At 35.9% G+C, this 19,405-nt stretch overlaps 1 protein-coding gene across 1 annotated transcript; it reads left to right on the top strand.

The window, feature by feature from the left end:
• Nucleotides 1-6,267: 6,267 nt before the first annotated feature.
• On the top strand, nt 6,268-10,544 carry LOC106072068 (uncharacterized). The gene is made up of 4 exons (XM_056012707.1): nt 6,268-6,427; nt 7,033-7,157; nt 9,607-9,771; nt 10,345-10,544. Exons 1-4 carry the CDS (start codon nt 6,387-6,389, stop codon nt 10,407-10,409), a joined length of 396 nt encoding a protein of 131 aa, XP_055868682.1. The 5' UTR covers nt 6,268-6,386; the 3' UTR covers nt 10,410-10,544.
• Nucleotides 10,545-19,405: the final 8,861 nt, after the last annotated feature.

The raw sequence follows: 19,405 nt of genomic DNA, 5'->3' as shown, positions 1-19,405 counted from the left end.
TCTTCCTTACAAACTTTAAAAGGGACGATTGCGCCCTTCTTGCACCCACCGTGCAGAAGCTTCAACTTGCCTTCCATGAATTCGCTGAGACTGGGTTTGTCCATCCACCTAAAAATAAAATGGAGGCCTTGCTTCAGAAGTCCCCAATAGGAATTAACAGGGCCCCAAAAATCAATGTGAATGGACATCTCTTTAATGCTGTTTTCTAAAGCTTTAATAGGGATAGGGATTGAGTTATGAATGAAAATACTTATATCTAAAAGCATGCTATAGTTTAGAAAAAAGAAATAGAATTCTTGTAAATTTAATCTCACTTTCCATTACAAAAGTGTGTGGAGGTTAAGGCCCTTGGTAGACCCAATGTCGTAAATCCGGAGCTGTATTTACTTAGTACGAGCATGCTACAAGCGTACACCTCTTAATCACATTTTCGCTAGTAAAAATGCGAAAAAGAAAAGCTAGAAAAACAAGATTACAAAGAGTTTGTGTTATCACACAAACTCAGAGGCGGCCCCCATCGAAGTCACCAATGGACCAATGGACCAGGAATATTTAAGTCATAGTCTTGTTTTGATCGTGTAAATTAATAAAATTGTAAAAAATCATTTGGCGTTTTTTACATAAAAGCAAACATGACAACACTTCGTCTTTGATAAGACTCTTCTAACTCTTCTGGAATAAGTAGAGTAGAGATCCAACTGATCACCTAAAAAGTAGAGAAGAGATCAAACTGATCACTTAAAAAGTAGAGTAGAGATCCAACTTATCTCCTAAAAACAGAATGGAAACCTCCCAGACAGTGTCGGTGGCACCTGGTGCGGTAGCTCAGGATGTCTTCCCTTCCCATCAACTTTCTTCAAATGTGTTCCAATAAACACTATTGCTAGTTAGTTCTTTTTGTTGTACAAATACAGTGAGCTTTGTGTTTCTTCCATACCAGTTCCTATATGGACATTTCTGACTACAATCAATGCTACAATCAGTGACACACGGTCAAGAGAGTTAGGGGACTTGGGGAAGTGACGAGTGTGTAAACAAGAAGAGAGGAAGTCAGCGAGTGAAGTATGAGATCTGTATATAATGTCTGCCGTGTATATAAGTTATGTTGAAATGTTTCACAATTAAAAGACACTTAAAACGTAAAGGGACTTGTTTGTTCACACCTACTATTACTAATTTTTACTCAAATGATGACATAAATAATAAGCCGAATTTTAACCAAAACAAGAAGTTCAAATACTTAATTTACTTTAATAGTCACTGGCATACAAATATAAATCTAAATCTATCTCGACCTCTTCGAAAAAAAACAACAACGATATTTTGCTAGTCGATAGTAAATCTAAAAGGCAGATCTGAATGTTTATCGGCGTTTTGTTGGAAAACTACTATCTACTGTAAAATTAAATTTGACAGTGATTTTGTACTTAGTAAACTATAAATAAAATGCAAAGACGAATTTTTTTTCTCATACAAAATCTTAATTTTCACTTATTATCCTTATTACAACGCAAATTAGGCCCCGCGCAATCCGTTTCGCATAGGGCCCGCAACCTGTAGGACCGGCCCTGATTGGAAATGTCCCTTGCAATAACATATTATTGAAGATTTATTTGTCGCCATAGGCATTACCAGTTCTCTCATAATTTAAGATGCCATTGTATTACTTGACATTGTTTTTTCTTGTCGATGTTAAACATTATTAATGTACACCCAAACTATCGGGTTCATGAAATTTTGATACGATCAAAATTTTTCTCTGCCCTGGAAGGACTGTTGTGACACAGTTATTGCGTGGTCAACCGTGACACACGGTCAAGATTTGGGTATCGAGAGTTAGGGGACTTGGGGGAAGTGACAAGTGTGTAAACAAGAAGAGAGGAAGTCTGCGAGTGAAGTTGGGTATCTGTATATAATGTCTGCCGTGTATATATGTTATGTTGAAATGTTACACAATTAAAAAGGCACTTAAAACGTAAATTGACTTGTTTCTTCACACCTACTATTACTAATTTTTACTCAAATGATGACAGTCCAAACTCTAGACAATTGTGATGACAGTCCAAACTCTAGACAATTGTGATGACAGTCCAAACTCTAGACAATTGTGATGACAGTCCAAACTCTAGACAATTGTGATGACAGTCCAAACTCTAGACAATTGTGATGACAGTCCAAACTCTAGACAATTGTGATGACAGTCCAAACTCTAGACAATTGTGATGACAGTCCAAACTCTAGACTATTGTGATGACAGTCCAAACTCTAGACAATTGTGATGACAGTCCAAACTCTAGACTATTGTGATGACAGTTCAAACTCTAGACAATTGTGATGACAATCTAAAGATCAGGCAGCCATCTTAACCATGAAAACAAGCTTCGTAGGTTGAAAAGTTATTTTCTCTAATTTTAATCTGGATTAGTTTAAGAACTGACTTCTTCCAATCCGCCATAGTCCCTTCACTTATTTAGAAGATTTGCGTTACAATTTTGAAAGGAAGTACAACGTAAAATTTTTTTTTGTTAATGTGCACACATTTCTGTGTACAGTGTTTATCTAGCACCTGTTACTGCTCTTTACTATCTTGAAATGTCTCTAAAATAGAAATTATCTAATTATCTATATAGGACACATATTGTGTTTCAGAATTGCAAAGACTATCTAGCTGTAAATAAAAATGAATACGGATAACTTAACATAGTTACAACACGTGACTAACACTGTATACCAGCGATGCCCAAACTACGGCCCGCGGGCCGGACCGCGATGTGCTTTCATCCGGCCCGCCAAAGCATTGGAACAAAATGTAAAAAAAAAAAAAAATAATAATGTAAAAAATTAGAATGTTGAAAAAATATTCTCTTTAAGTTAGGATTCTCACTCATTCTTTGATGAATTCCATCTTTAGATTTGGTATTCTAATAATCATAGTAAATTTTTTTTTTATTGTAAGAGCACAAGTGTTTGTTCAGATATGCAGAAGATGGTTTTGGATAAACTTCATGCATCACATTAATTTATGTAACTAAGAAAACTATTAAAAAATGCTTATTGTATATTTTTTTTTCTTTTTGGTGATATGGCCCGCGACACGAATGCCGAAAATTAAAATGGCCCGCAGACCAAATAAGGCTGGGCATGACTGCTGTATACAGTGCCATATCATTGCTATATATTCAACATAAAAAATCTAAACGGATTAAGATACGAAATCAGCATTATTAACTTTATGAAAACAACAACAACAGATATTTTTTTGGGGCTTCACGATATTGCCGAGTATGAATCCTGTACGCCGTCAATGTCTTCCTGCAGGAGTTGTGGACAAAGACTTAATGGTCTTCTCTTCTGAAGGAATTCACTTCTGCAGTGTCGTTCTGTGTATTACACATTTCAAGAACTGATCAGAAGTTTTCATGTCTTTTAACGTGGAGTTGAATTGAATACAATTTCATTCTCTTTGTTAATGGGTAAAACCTTGAAAAACACAAAAGACAGTTTGTGTGGAAACACAAACTCAAAATCGGCCCCCGAAGTGATCCACCCAGACAGGCTTTAATATTTTCAGAAAGAACATCCGAATGAAATTATATCAATCAAAGACAAATGAGAGATAAGAATGGAGAAAAAAGGTTAACAGATCTTGTGTAGTGCCCCAACGGTCCAGCAGATCAAAGGATAGGTGAAAGTGAATGTAAAGTTAGATGTGAACCTGGCCTAACTAGTTCCCCTTTCAGACCTTGTGGTCTATAGGGCAGATGATGTAAAGTTCATCTGTTTTTGTGGCTTAAGCTTAACGAGGGTGTCATGCATCTATCACAACGACCAACCGCCTTTACTTTTCCCCAACTAATGTCAGGTACCCATTAGAGCTGAGTGGACGCCCAAAGATTCCAAAGTTAAAAATCCCATTCTTCACCAGGATTCGAGCCCGGGATCCCGGTTCGGAAGCCAAGCGCTTTACCACTCAGCCACCGCACCTCCCCTGGCATAACTGATGTCTTATAATTGATCTAATTGTTTTGAAAAATGTTCAATCTCTCACTTGAATCCTCAAAACAAAAATTTATAATACCGCAATAAAAACTATAAGTTCATCTCAATTAAGTTTACAAGATTACTATTCGTTTTCAATTATAATGCATACTAATTAGCTTTTTCTCTTTAAAAAACTGCTTGCATAACTGATTTTAAAAATTAAATTTTTCGCTTTCAGAAAAAAAAAAGTAGCCGTTGCATCAGAACTTTGAATGGTCAAAAATATTGTGATGTCGGATTTTCAATATCTTTTCTAGTTTCCCAGATCTAAACGGGACGGTCAGACGGACAGACATTTCGCACAAAACTAATAGAGTCTTTTCCCCTTTCGGGGGTCGCTAAAAAAAGAACGAGGAGAAAATAAATCCAAAATCTTGAATGTCATTTTTCATGTTTTGACATCTATAACAACATTCTATCAAGTATAACAATCCATCTTTCATAACATTCTAGCAAGTATAACATTCCATTTTTTTTTACAAAGCTTATATCAACTCTGTTTGTCTGTCTGTCTGTCCGGCCACAAGTGTGTACATGTTATTTCTCCGACACCCAATCTGGGAGACTCGAATCAAGCAGAAATTTTGCACAATTATTTCTTACCTGACAACACAAAAATCGATAACAAATTAATCAATTAGTTAATTAACTTTTGGTAATTAACTATTTTAGTTTGGTATCTCAAAAAAGTGAAAGAAATAGTACTCCACCGGAGTGTTGCTATTAGCTGAATTACTCCCTTTTATATTAGATCGTCGTCTATGGCTTAGTGAACACAAACATAAAATAGAAACAATAGATAACTATACAGTCTTACATGTGCATAGACTCTTCGCTAGCACAGTGGTTACCGTGTTGGCCTGAGAAGGCTTTAGCCCACAAGTTCGAATTCAGGTCGTTTCCTTTTTAAAAAAAAATACATTTAAAAAGTGACTATCCAGATACACCGTTCGGTAAACGCATGACATTGCGCTAAACAGCAACAAATGGTTAAAAAAAATCCAATATCACATATTTATTAATGTTAGTCTAGAGTCTAGAGATATTACAAATTTAATTACATAACTGATCCATACTAATTGATACAGTTAATATATGCTTTGTTTTTTTTTTAAAGTATTTTTTTAGTATTTTGCTTGTTAACTAACATTCTAGTAAGTATATCATTGGAGCTCTCATAACATTCCATATTTTATAATGTCTATTTATTGTCTATGAAGTATAGCATTTCATCTTTCATAACATTCTATCATTTATCTAAAGCAAGTATGAAACTTTCATTATACAAATTATACACATTAAGAAGTCATAACAAGAATTTTATCATTTTAGCAACTGCACCATTATACCCATCCTTGACGACATTTTATTTTCAAACTTAAACATGTTGGAGATTGGGGGATAGTTGCTGTTATGCGGGTTGAGTTATGCGGGTTGAGTTATGCGGGTTGAGTTATGCGGGTTGAGTTATGCGAGTTGAGTTATGCGGGTTGAGTTATGCGGGTTGAGTTATGCGGGTTGAGTTATGCGGGTTGAGTTATGCGGGTTGAGTTATGCGGGTTGAGTTATGCGGGTTGAGTTATGCGAGTTGAGTTATGCAGGTTGAGTTATGTGGGTTGAAAGCCTACATTGCCTACAAAACGTTGAGGGGGCCGCCATGATGTGAAAACACATAAATCTATTTATAACTGTAAGTTAGACTTAAGTTTTTGTAGGTTTAACCCCAGGAATTCTAAAATTTATCACACTTAGGTGCTTATAAAAATCCTTAACCATGCATTGTCATCAGATAGTACTTATTTATTTTATGTATATCGTAGCGGCCGAGTTGTAAAGCGCTTGTCAGCCGAACCGGGGGGTGGGGTGGTCTCGGGCTCGCATCTTGCTAAGCACTGGGAACTTCGGGATTTTAAGGACTCCTCTGAGTCCAGCCAACTTTAAAGGTTGATAGTTGTGCTGACTACATGACACCCTAGTTAACCGTCGGCCATAGAAACAGATGCTCATCCTATTTACAATGTATACACAACTAAAACGAACCCAGCCTAACGTCGGACTATTCATAGATACAAACAAAAGTTTAGAACGTAGCCGTTTTTTGACGTTGTTCCGGACATTTGACCTGTCTTCCTGTCCCACTTGCAGATTGAACCAATCGACCTCTCCTTGGCAAGATTAGCTTTGTAGTTTCTCTATATGTAACATCTTGCATTATTTTTCTGTCTTTTAAAAAGTCTTTTATCTTTGCTCAGGAAACAAAAGATAAGCCAATCCACGTCCTGCCTACAGGGACTATAAATACTTGAACATTGGAGTCGACGTCACTTTTGGAAGTCTCTGACAAGATGAGAACATTCGCCGTCATTGCATTAGCCCTGTTTGGTTGGTAAGTGGATACATCCGTAGATATGTTGATAGCTTGTAACATATATATCTGATTTCAGTTTTAATTTTTTTTTAATAATATGACAATAACGTTTATGATTTAAAATACTGACGTGCTCAGTTACATCTGCCCTCACCTTTAACATAAGTTATACAGCTTTATTTAATGATATGCATCCCCGTCACCTCCGAAACGAAAGAGTCTTCACTTGACCAAAGGGAAGGGCCTACATAGGCCAGGAATGTAACATGTTGACTATCATTAGACAATGCCACAATCACATCCGTTAAGCCATCTTCATAACAATCAGTTCATTGAAGACTTATGGAAATAAACAAAATAATGAGAGTTAAAATAGTAATAACAACATCAGTCGGCAAAACAAAACAATCTCGTCGGCAACACAGTCGCTCCGCGTTATTGTAGGGAAAGAGTGATTGATCGTTGGTGCTCCACAAATTCTGATATTCGCGTTGAAAATGTCGAAACAAGTAAGTTTGTTGTATTGTGGATTCTAGGGGAATCATCGGGGGGCCGCTTGCAAGTTTGTGTGAAAACATAGACTCTCTTTAAAATTTTTTTTTTTTTACTTTTCATTTTTTTAGTGTCATTGCTCAGCCAGGTGGTGGGGGTTTGAACCTGGACAGACTGTTCAACCAGTACGCTGGAAATGACCAGGTCATAAGCCAGACAGAGTTTGCCAGATTCTGGCGCCACTTTGATGATGATGGTAAGTTGTGTGTGTGCATGACAACTATGACGTGTCCGTGTCTGGACATTGATGTTCAAGTTCAAATACAAATTGAGCATTTTCAAAGTATAGTTACTTCGTTTTTTCCCTGGTCAACTTACGTCATATTGTGTTTCTAATTCCTTTTAGTAAAAAACTAAAATTACCTTATAGCACCATAAGTTCTACAGTCTCGTCTATTTTTTTGTTGTTGTTTAGAGAGAGCAAGGAATGAGAAGGATTTCGCACGTGTGTGGGTGTAGATACGAAAACTATACCAAGTAGCCCTGACTTTTCTCTACATTCAAAAAGGATTAAAAAAAAAAAGATTGTTGAAATGAATAAAACAAACTGATGGTCTCTTATTTTTGTTTTTTTTGTTAGAGAACACAATATCAAAATAAATGCATTTTGATTCTGTTTAGGCCTGAAAAAAAAAAGGTTTGCGGTGTCTAATACCGTTCATTGCTTGCATGAATATGATTATAGAATGTCATTAAAAAAAAAAAAAAACGAAAATTATGAAAGCGTCCGGTGGGGGGGGGGGGGGAGAGTTCGGCAGAAAGGCATCAGAGAGTATCTATACATATAATTCTCTTCATCGCTCAAGAGTTTGGACACCAAGTAATGGAAAGATCACTCTGTTATTTCTGCAAGTAGGACGGACTAGCGTTACCCCACGTAATTTTAGAGGCAAAAAAAAAAAAAGGGGGGGGGGAAGAACAAGTAGTATTCACCCGTCACTTAGCCATTGTGGGACCCAATGCAAAACGGATTTCGCGGAGCCTAGTTTGGGTAGGGATACGAATAATAAGTGAAACTTAGAGTTTGTATTAGAAAATAAATTCGTCTTTGCATTTCATTCATTCTTTACTAAGCACAGAATTATTACACGAGCCTTGCGTGTAGCGAAGTCGTACACTATATCATAAGAATTCTGTTTCCTACATAGATCACACTCAATAGCAAGAATTACCAAATGTTTCAATCTATCTTTGAGAATTGTTGACCTCGTAATTTTTCATTAGTTTGAGAAGCTTCTTTCACTAGATTCCACAATTACGGGTATTGCATTATGCCGTTTTTTTTATCGCGCGTAGGAGTGGCGTTTTCTATATTGAATGACACCCCAAAATAAATGACAATTTTTGTCTATATATTTCAGGAGATTTGTGTGAGTTTTCAAAAGATTTTAATAATTTCCGGAGATTTCCAGGACTTCTTCGTATATTTTGCAATTTCAGGAGATTTCCAGGAGCTCCTGGTAAATCAGGAGGCCGTGGGAAATCTGTTATAAGTTATAAAATGGTTTAATTTAATAATTTATACACCTAGAATTAGCGCGGGTCCTATGAAAGTGCGAGGCACACCGAGGACGCATAGGTTGCAGTGGCCTAAAGCCGGCCCTGCAAAATAGCGGCGTATGCTACGCCGCCGGTCGACTAGTATTAAATATTTCAAAAGTCAGGTATCGTTCATAGAACGTTTTTTTGTTGTGGTCGAGAAGGGGGGGGGTTAATTACGTTGTCCAGCCAGCTTTTCTTTGGACACGACCGTTTCTTCCTACTCTTTCCTTTCCCCGTAGAATTGTCTCGAAGAAAACAGTTTTAATTTGACTTGAGAAAGCTGATGCTACTCTTACAGATTGTCCACAGTTTACTCCTGATGGCGGATGCCAAGCTCAAACAAGTTTTTATCCTTTTTTTGATCCTTTATTTTTGCTGTGTATGACCTTAGGTATTTTAAATGAATCCACTTCTTCTAATGTTTGGACATTCAGCAATGTACAGCATCTCGTATGATCTCAATCACAAATAAGTATTTCATGCTGGATAGTTTGATTCAAAATGTGCGAATCAAAGTCTCTTACATCTATATAAGTGAGAACTATAAAAGGTGACGAATGACCTTCAAATATTTCTAATATGATTTTGTTATGTAAAAACTTGTATTTCTTTAAAGTTGTTTATTTTTTCATTATTTTCAAACATTTGCTACATACAGTAAATACGTTTCACGTTTTATTTACAATTATCATATGAAAATAGATGAAAATAGAAACTAATCCATTTGAAAAGTTTTCCTCACGTATTGTTAACGTTTTCCGCATGTGTAAAAAAAAACGTTATTGTTTTGTTTTAAAATATATTTGTTCATAAATATTTATTCTTGTTAGAGGTTATCCCTGAACATTATGGCTCGAAATAAACAAAAAATATCTACTACTAAACGTTATAGAAATCAAATGTTCACACTTTTAATATTAATTGGACGTGAGGGCCGAAAGTGTAGGTTTGAGTTCGAATCCAGGCGTAGGTCATTGTGCTGGCCACGTGACACCCTCGTAGATCATTGGCCATAGAACTGATGAGCTTTACATTAACTGGCTTCATAGATCACAAGGTCTAAAAGAGATATCTTAACATTTCTTTTCTTTACTAATTTCCAGGTGACGGTGATGTGACCAAACAAGAGTTTGACAGAGGCTGGAGACAAGAAGGATTCCCCAACCCCCAGAATGCCCCTCTCTTCTTCCTCGAGATGGATAGAGTTCCCGATGAGGTTTTGAACAATCTCGATTACCCACACATCTTTCATCTCTTTGATGAGAACGGTGAGAGAAGCACTTGTTTTGAAACAAAAATATGAACAATTATTTGATGCTCGAATTAAAAAAACAACAGCTGGTGCTGAAGCAGTAGACATCCGAACCAAGCGATACGAGATGAGATTGAATCCGATGTATATCAGTTTTTGTTACGATGTCCCAACCAGCCGTAATTAGCACCCAACAGTAGTTATAGAAAAATACAGTACGGCTAGTCGTTCGTCGATGTACTAGCCACATCTATCTATCTATCTATCTATCTATCTATCTATCTATCTATCTATCTATCTATCTATCTATCTATCTATCTATCTATCTATCTATCTATCTATCTATCTATCAATCTATCTGTCTGTCTGTCTATCTATCTATCTATCTATCTATCTATCTATCTATCTATCTATCTATCTATCTATCTATCTATCTATCTATCTATCTATCTATCTATCTATCTATCTATCTATCTATCTATCTATCTATCTATCTATCTATCTATCTATCTATATATATATATATATATATATATATATATCAATCTATCTAAGGAATACACTAAGTTCTATAAATTCTGTGTTCCAGGTAACGGTGAGCTCACCCTGAGAGAGTTCAGATACAACTGGGAAGCTTACTTCTCTGACAACTAAACACCAAAACAAAAGAACCAACTGGTTGTTTGTATTTGAGAATTTTTGTAGCATTCAATTTTGTCTTTGCTCGTCGCTACGAGTCAATTGGCAATGACATCAAAATAAACGAGAAAGTTATCAAACAAAATCAAATCATGAGTCCTTCTAAGTCTGTGATTGTTGAACTTAACAGGGTCTGTGATTGTTGAACTTAACAGGGTCTGTGATTGTTGAACTTAACAAGTTCTGTGATTGTTGAACTTAACAAGTTCTGTGATTGTTGAACTTAACAAGTTCTGTGATTGTTGAACTTAACAAGTTCTGTGATTGTTGAACTAAACAAGTTCTGTGATTGTTGAACTTAACAAGTTCTGTAATTGTTGAACTTAACAAGTTCTGTGATTGTTGAACTTAACAAGTTCTGTGATTGTTGAACTTAACAAGTTCTGTGATTGTTGAACTTAACAAGTTCTGTGATTGTTGAACTTAACAAGTTCTGTGATTGTTGAACTAAACAAGTTCTGTGATTGTTGAACTTAACAAGTTCTGTAATTGTTGAACTTAACAAGTTCTGTGATTGTTGAACTTAACAAGTTCTGTAATTGTTGAACTTAACAAGTTCTGTAATTGTTGAACTTAACAAGTTCTGTGATTGTTGAACTTAACAAGTTCTGTGATTGTTGAACTTAACAAGTTCTGTAATTGTTGAACTTAAGATGTTCTGTAATTGTTGAACTTAACAAGTTCTGTGATTGTTGAACTTAACAAGTTCTGTGATTGTTGAACTTAACAAGTTCTGTAATTGTTGAACTTAACAAGTTCTGTGATTGTTGAACTTAACAAGTTCTGTAATTGTTGAACTTAAGATGTTCTGTAATTGTTGAACTTAAGATGTTCTATGATTGTTGAACTTAACAAGTTTTGTGATTGTTGAACTTAACAAGTTCTGTAATTGTTGAACTTAACAGGGTCTGTAATTGTTGAACTTAAGATGTTCTGTGATTGTTGAACTTAAGATGTTCTGTGATTGTTGAACTTAACAAGTTCTGTGATTGTTGAACTTAACAAGTTCTGTAATTGTTGAACTTAACAGGGTCTGTAATTGTTGAACTTAAGATGTTCTGTGATTGTTGAACTTAAGATGTTCTGTGATTGTTGAACTTAAGATGTTCTGTGATTGTTGAACTTAAGATGTTCTGTGATTGTTGACCTTAACAGGATCTGTGATTGTTGAACTTAACAGGATCTGTGATTGTTGAACTTAACAAGTTCTGTGATTGTTGAACTTAACATGTTCTGTGATTGTTGAACTTAACAGGATCTGTGATTGTTGAACTTAACAGGATCTGTGATTGTTGAACTTAACAAGTTCTGTGATTGTTGAACTTAACATGTTCTGTGATTGTTGAACTTAACAGGATCTGTGATTGTTGAACTTAACAAGATCTGTGATTGTTGAACTTAAGATGTTCTGTGATTGTTGACCTTAACAGGATCTGTGATTGTTGAACTTAACAGGATCTGTGATTGTTGAACTTAACATGTTCTGTGATTGTTGAAATTAACATGTTTAGCTCTGTCACGTGGTTTCCTATGAATGAGGTCGAGTTGTTCATGATATGTAATGAATTACTTAAGGAGGAAGACAGGAGGTGAAAGGACATTTCTGTTTAGATTTGTGTGTGTGTTTGGGAGAGAGCGAGAGAGAGAGAGATAGAGAGAGAGAGAGAACCAAATAAAAAAGACAGAAAGAGATAAAAATCGATACGAGAGAGAAAGACGTAAGAGAGATAGAGAGAAAGAGAGAATAAAGAAGTGAGGCAGTAGAGCATACTAGAGAGACTAAAGTCAGAAAGAGAGAGACGGAGAAAGAGCGCAATTACAAAAAAAAAAAGTTTTTTTCCCTGCACGGTTAGACAAGATTTTTAGACTATTTGGAAAACAAAACACACACACACCAACGCATAAACACGTCTAACCATATGAAAACTATATTTTAAAGTTTCTGGATTTCCTAAGCGATTAATTAAAAATAATATATATCTGTATATTTGAGATGCTAATAATTAATCGTAAAATTATGGTACACATCTTTATACTAATAAACATTTGAAAAATAGGAAAATTGATTCACATAATAAAAGCCAACGAAACATGAATGTTATATTTATTCTATTTACACTCGTCATTTTTAGAAGATAATTTTATTACCATTGAATATCGCCAACTGGCTAGATCTACACTTATTTAGGTAATGGTTTTGCAAAGCCAAGGACCAGTTTTCAAGTGGGGGCTACATGACTTACATCCCAATAGTAGAAGATTGTAAATATAGGAAATTGTTTCGCGTAATTTTTTTTTAATTTTATAAAAAAGTGCCTGATGACAAAACATATGGTATAATGACATAAGCAAGCGGAGACAACCACATTTCCTCTTATGTGTATAAATGATCAAACCAATTCTATGTAAGGACTTTCACACCGAACACTGAAGATAAGACCTCAGATTACGTCAACTGTACCAACATGTCAAGGGTTAGAGAGTGGAAAACATATGGGACTACTCACTGCTGAGAGAAAAGAAGACGCCAACAATGCAAGCCTCGTCATGGGTCTAAGTCTGATCTTGGAGTGCTGCTTCGACCAAGCGTGAATGTCTGCTGCATGACGTAGTGCACTGTTTCTCAAATTTTGCTTGTGGCGCACTTCCCCCCACCCAAACCAATAATTAAAAAATTAGGTTCGCACACCCCTTCGCCAGAGAGAGGGCCTGGGGAAGCGCATAGGGCCTCAAATTATCTAAGGCCGGCCCCGCTATATGAGAAGAATGTCACTCAAACGAGCCAAAATAGTCTATTTCTCTCTTTTGTCGACTGTGCGTTGACCAGTGGAAACGCTTTTTCTAAGAAGGAAATTCACATATCTTAAGGAACTCATGAGTTAAGGGTTTCGTTTGAACAGACTAGCTTCTATGACCATTGCAGCTAAGACCCTACGGCTTTATAACGAGATCCTAAGCGCTCGCTAAGACTTTTCTTCAGGGATCAGTACCAGGTAAAAGAATTAGAGGCAGACAAAAGATGCGTTGGGAGGACAAAGGAATGGGCGGGTCTATCAATGAAAGACGGCATGGATTGTCGACAGATCGTGTGTGGTGCCTAAACGGTACAACAGACTAAGGGACAAATCTAACAGTTTATGAAGGAAGTTATCAATCAACAAAATATGAAAAATACGCTTAGAAAAAAAAAAGCAATTAGTTTGGATCAGACATGTCATCAAATTTGTTATAGATCTAGACTCTAGACTAATGTGCGATTAGAAATATTTTTACCAATAGGGTTTGTTGCTGAACATAAAAATTATATATGTGTCAGACGCGAATTTTCAGTAAAAGAAATTACAAAAGTCATTTCTCTATAGAAGAAGTTACGAAGGCTATATAAAATACAACCACAGACCTATATATACTACAATAAATATAGTTTTTTGATTGCTAGTTACGATTTATTTAGGTAGGTGCTGTTTTACTATTAGATACCAGGTATTAGAGTTTAGAAAAACCCAGGTTTGTTTCTTGTGCAACGCTATTAGCTAACACCTCATATCATCTCTCCATTAGTATATTTAGATCTATAATCTAATTGTAGTCTAGATCTATATATAAAAATCGAATAGATCTAGTAATAGTATAGATTATATCTTGAGACTAGATTGCCGAGTCTAGCCTTTGCTATACCTATAGTCAGTTTTTATTAGAAAAAAGTCTAGATATTAATAAAGACTAAAGTTTTTTAATTATTAGATTATTAGATATAGACATAAGACATAGATTTAATAATACTGTAATACGTTTACTATACTCTATAATTAATCTACTAAACTAGAGATCTATCTATAGATCTATCTATAATCTAGTCAATCTAGATCAATACAATATTCATTATAATACTTCTACTTATAATGACTTATTTAATAAGTTAGTACTTAGACTTAGATCTATTATAGTTTATTAATAGATTTACTTTTCAATGCCTAGACCTAATAATAAAATTGCGAATGATGTCTATAATGACTGATTATTATTATTTTTTTTATAATAATAGGCCTACTAAATCTAGGTCTACACTCTACTTAAATCTAGTCTAAAATAATGACTGTCTAAAACTCTAGATGATTGAGACTTTCACATAGAGGTGTTTTTAATAATACGGCATGTCGGTTGAAAGTATATAAAGTGCTTTTTTTGTAAAAATAAAAAAGAGGCTCCGGTACTCAGTGATAGATTGCCTAACTTTCAACTAATAATAAATTAACAATTAACGTTGAATTACAAGAAAAGTAATCATTTTTCCCGACATTGAAAAAAGGTGCCGGTACCCCGTACCGGTGCGTAGCGTCACAAAAATATATTTATATCTCAATTTTCTTTCATTTAATTTTTTTGCGGGGTTATTACTACTTAAACATTGATACCGGATCGATTTAAATAGGGCTTAAGTATACAAGCAGGATTTCGAGCATTGGATAAATTTATTTTTTAAGTACAAAGTTTTATGGAAGAGGCAATATATTAGTTGTTTGTAGTTTGTAACTTTTTAAATTCAGGCTAAAAATATCGAAGCCTACATTTTACACTAATTTCTAAACAATTAGAAGAGATGGACTGACTCATAGTGTAGCTTGTGTACATCTGCAAAAACACAAACTCTCTTTGTAATCTTATCAGTTAGACTTTCAAAACTATTAAAAGAAAAACTTAGTGATTATTTTTACTGTATAATTCTATTCCATCCATCCATCCCAGTGGCGCTACAGCCCATGGAGGGCTCTGGCCTGCTTTAACACATCCTTCCATTCAGATCTCTCCTGGCTGGGCCTTTCGTCTCCACGCCCTAACCCCAAGCTGCTTCAGATCTGCTTCCACGTCATCTATCCATCGCATTCGGGGTCTGCCTTTGGGTCGCCTGCCTTTTGGTTTTTGCCTGTATACGATTTTCGCCCCTCTGTTGTCTGACATTCTTTCAAGGTGACCTGCCCAACGTAGTCTGTTCTTTTTTATTTCGTTCACTATTGGTGGGTCTTCATATAATTGATATAACTCATGGTTAGTGCGTGTCCTCCACCCTGTTTCATCCTGTATGGCACCATAGATTTTCCTAAGGATTTTTCTTTCCCAAGTGTTAAGTAAATTTTCAGATGTCTTTGTCAGTGTCCAGGTCTCACTTCTATACATTGCTGCTGGTCTTATTATAGTTTTGTATATTATTTTCTTGGTTTTACTTGAAATCATTTTGCTCTTAAGTAGATGGTGGGTGCTATAAAATGCCCTGTTGCCTGCTGCTATTCTTTCCTTTATTTCTGTTAGTTGTATAATTCTATTATTATTCCTTTTTAGAATTAGGATATAAACAAAAATTTGCCATATGACTTTATCTAACAGAAAAAAAATAAACTTACGTCTATTTATGCGGTTATTTAAAGTTACCTAGTAATATAAAATATATTGAACTAACACGTACATTCATCATAATGCAGCCATGCGATTTTTCGTTTATAAACATAGCATTATTTAGGACCAATATTTTACAAAGGCTGCTTGGAGAAATCAGGTATACCCATTAGGAAAAAACGACCCCTTTACTCAAGAAAAATTTAAGAAACTAGAACAGACACAAAATAAACAGTGACATTCATAACAAAATAATATTCAAAATTGATTAGAGTAACACCTTTTTAAGTAATCATTTAAAGTTTAAAATCACTACAATTTTTTTTCAACAATTATTTTGTGTATGAAATTGTGTATCGGAAAATGCCGGGTACATGAAATAAGCTAGTCCTAAAAAAACAACAGATCTTGGGTAAAATACTCATCAAATAAAGTACTGTAAATGTGTAGTTTCACGCGCTAGTTTCAGGTCTTTTCTTTTTATAGCCTCTATAGGGTTTGATCACAACTACCCGTATTTTTGTGCAGATTTTTTTTCTCTATCAGGTACACTTAAAATTATAGCATAATAATGTCAGTTTAATTTAAAAAGAGAACTGAAAAATACAAAGATATTGTTACGAATCTCACTATCCAGGCTCTCTGCAAACTGCACCATACACCACCAACTTAAAGAACTTGACAACTCAGGGCTCCAAAGTAACGTAACACTTTAATAGTTGAATAAATAACAGCCAGTACTGTACAATTGGCAGCACGTAACACAAGACTGTACAAATATCTCTCCGATAACACCGTACCGCCGTATCAACTCTTGCACTGGTCTCTCCGTCTCGTTCCGGGCTTGCACTGGGTTCAACAGTTCAGGACTGACTTCACACACTAGGCTCGTTGTGTCGGACTCGATCACAGACCAAGATCAAGACGCCGGTCGTCTCAATTGTACTTGACAGTACTCCGCACTGAACCGTCGTAATGCTCCGTACAGAGCCACACCGTTGAACTGTGCTGTAGTGAACCTTCTGTCGTGAACCCCTTTTCTGAACCGTCTTGACTGCGACACCTCCGCTCTTATATAGGGTCCCTACTGGCCTTCTCGAACCGGACATAACGCCGCTCGACGTTTCTAGGTGGTCAGATGACTACAACTCTCGTGACGCTCCTGAGCTCTGTTCACGACGGCGATCCTTCCCGGACCACCGTCGATCCTTCCCGAACCGCCGTGTTGACACTCGTCTCGGCTGACCATCGTAGCTCGTCACGGTTGACCGCTCGTCTAGCGCTGGCCTGGGGCGATTTGCGTCGGCTGACTACACTCACACCACTGCCCCCATCTGTGCCACCACCAGGTTTATAACAATATATAGGAAAAAAAGCGACTTCCGGCCCAATACTTTTTAATCAAAGAAACGAAACGGACTAGTCCAACAAACCCTATTGTTGTTTTTTTTTTTGTTGTGCGCTATTTCATTCTTTTAGCTTTCTAAATACGCTATGATCTCATCACGTCTTGGACCAGTTGGGAATGGGGGGGGGGAGAAAGAAGGGGTATCTGTGTGAATATTAACGCGATCGATTTTTAAATGCATTTATAAAGGAAAAGAAAATGAGTTGAACGACCTGAATCTGAACTCGAGGACTCAAGCCTCCTCAAGTCTCCCCAAACCAACATTTTAACCACTCACCACAGTACCAGCGAAGTGCTTATGAAAATAAAAGGTTTTATTGTTAGCTATTGTTAGTGTCAAACTTTAACGCAAGAGTATAAAAGGGGACTAATTCAACTTATAACACCACATCAAGAGAAATACAAAAACGCTGTACCTTATCCCGACAATGTGTATATGAACTACTGAAATTAAATTAAATATGTTTGATTTTGTTCTGGTTTTAGAAACGTCATCACAGTCCGTGGGTGATCTCCCCATCTATATAGTCCAACCATGTCATGAAATGTCTGCATGCTCCACAGATATGAAAAGCCGATTATTGCTTTTTAAAATCAAAACCAAATAACTACAGCCAATGAACACGTTAATCATATAGATGGTCCTATGGTTCCGTGCATGAGTAGGTGTAGATATGGAAATCTAGAATGGCCTATGTGTGAGTTACTAAAAGTGGTAGCCTACTGCAACAAAAAGTTAACAATAGACCCCAACAAAACTAATAAAGTTAGATTATCATGCTAGGATAGGCCAAGATTCATTGTTTCTCAAACTTTGAGTTGTGATGCATCCCCTTTGCCTTGGGGTCGTGTGGACCGCTGAATGTTCACTCAGAGGTTTTCCACCGCCAAGCGTTTTCTTGCAATTTGAGCTCCATAAATGCATTATCCTGTCATCTACAGCTCACAACTTCTAATAAGAAGAGCGCAAATAGAAAATAATAGATCAACTATTACTTTTGTTACTTATGGCATTTTCATCGTACCCGGAGATTACGAAGGAAAGCAGTATTTTTCATGTCTACGAAGACCTAGCTCTGGCCTAATTTTTTGTTCACATGAAAAGCAGACCAAACCATTGTCTTCCTAATGTTACTGCGAAAAAATAAAAAAAATATGTACAAACGTTTTGTTTGATGTGTACACATTGCTGTTTTCTGGTTGAAAGGCGTGTCCAAGTTCAAACCACCCTCTGGCTGGACGACACTTGAAGCAGAAGAATTAATGTGACTTTTAATTACTGGAAAGATGGATTTTTGAAATCTTGTTTTAATTGGGTTGGGGGGGGGGGTAGAATTATGGAAGGCATTTGAAACTAATGGTACCTAACTATATTAATCAGGATTTTTTATTTCGTAGACTGCAATGATCACAAATTTAACCAAATTTATCAAGTTGTTATCATCAATTTTCTTTTGTGGATAAACTCTGTATGATCAGTTATCGAGAGTAGATCAAATTCTTGAGTCAAAAATTTAGTAGGAAATTAAAATAAAAGCTTAAAAAAATAGAGACATAAAAAAAGAATCAACAACCGGTAATAATATCTGGTATCACCATACACAAAACTATTCAGAGTTAAGTAAATAATTAATACGAAACATTTAGTTCTAGAATGTACAGCTTTTTTTGTCTGTATACTTCATGGACACATCTCCAAGATGTTTTATAAATGTTTGACCTGTATGGAGAACTTCAACTGCCGCTCCCTTGAAGATAGCGACACAGATGAAGGTTGACCTATGTTCACGAAGCCTGCAAGTGTTAAGACTGAGAGATAGTGTGTTTTGTTTTTTAAATTAATCTGCATGTTAATAATATGATAGATTGGCGCCCATCTGTTCGTTCTCAATTTCTTATATGTAGGTCTTATCAGATTGTTATTTGTGGGTGTACCTGCGCATTGTCTAACTTGCGTTTGCATTTCCCAATTTTTTTTTTTTTGAGGATCATCTCATTTTAGAAATTCGGGCAAAAAAAAAAACCCAACAAAAAAAACAACACTACTTTTAAATGATGTTTGATGCTAATCACGTTGAACATTGCAAGTGTGTGTGTGTGTGTGTCTGTCATAAAGATACACGTATACAAACGCACAAATAGAGCGAGGATA

The sequence above is a fragment of the Biomphalaria glabrata genome, chromosome 1, assembly GCF_947242115.1.
Source record: "Biomphalaria glabrata chromosome 1, xgBioGlab47.1, whole genome shotgun sequence".
Taxonomy (NCBI): domain Eukaryota; kingdom Metazoa; phylum Mollusca; class Gastropoda; family Planorbidae; genus Biomphalaria; species Biomphalaria glabrata.
This window is presented reverse-complemented; position numbering and strand designations above follow the sequence as displayed.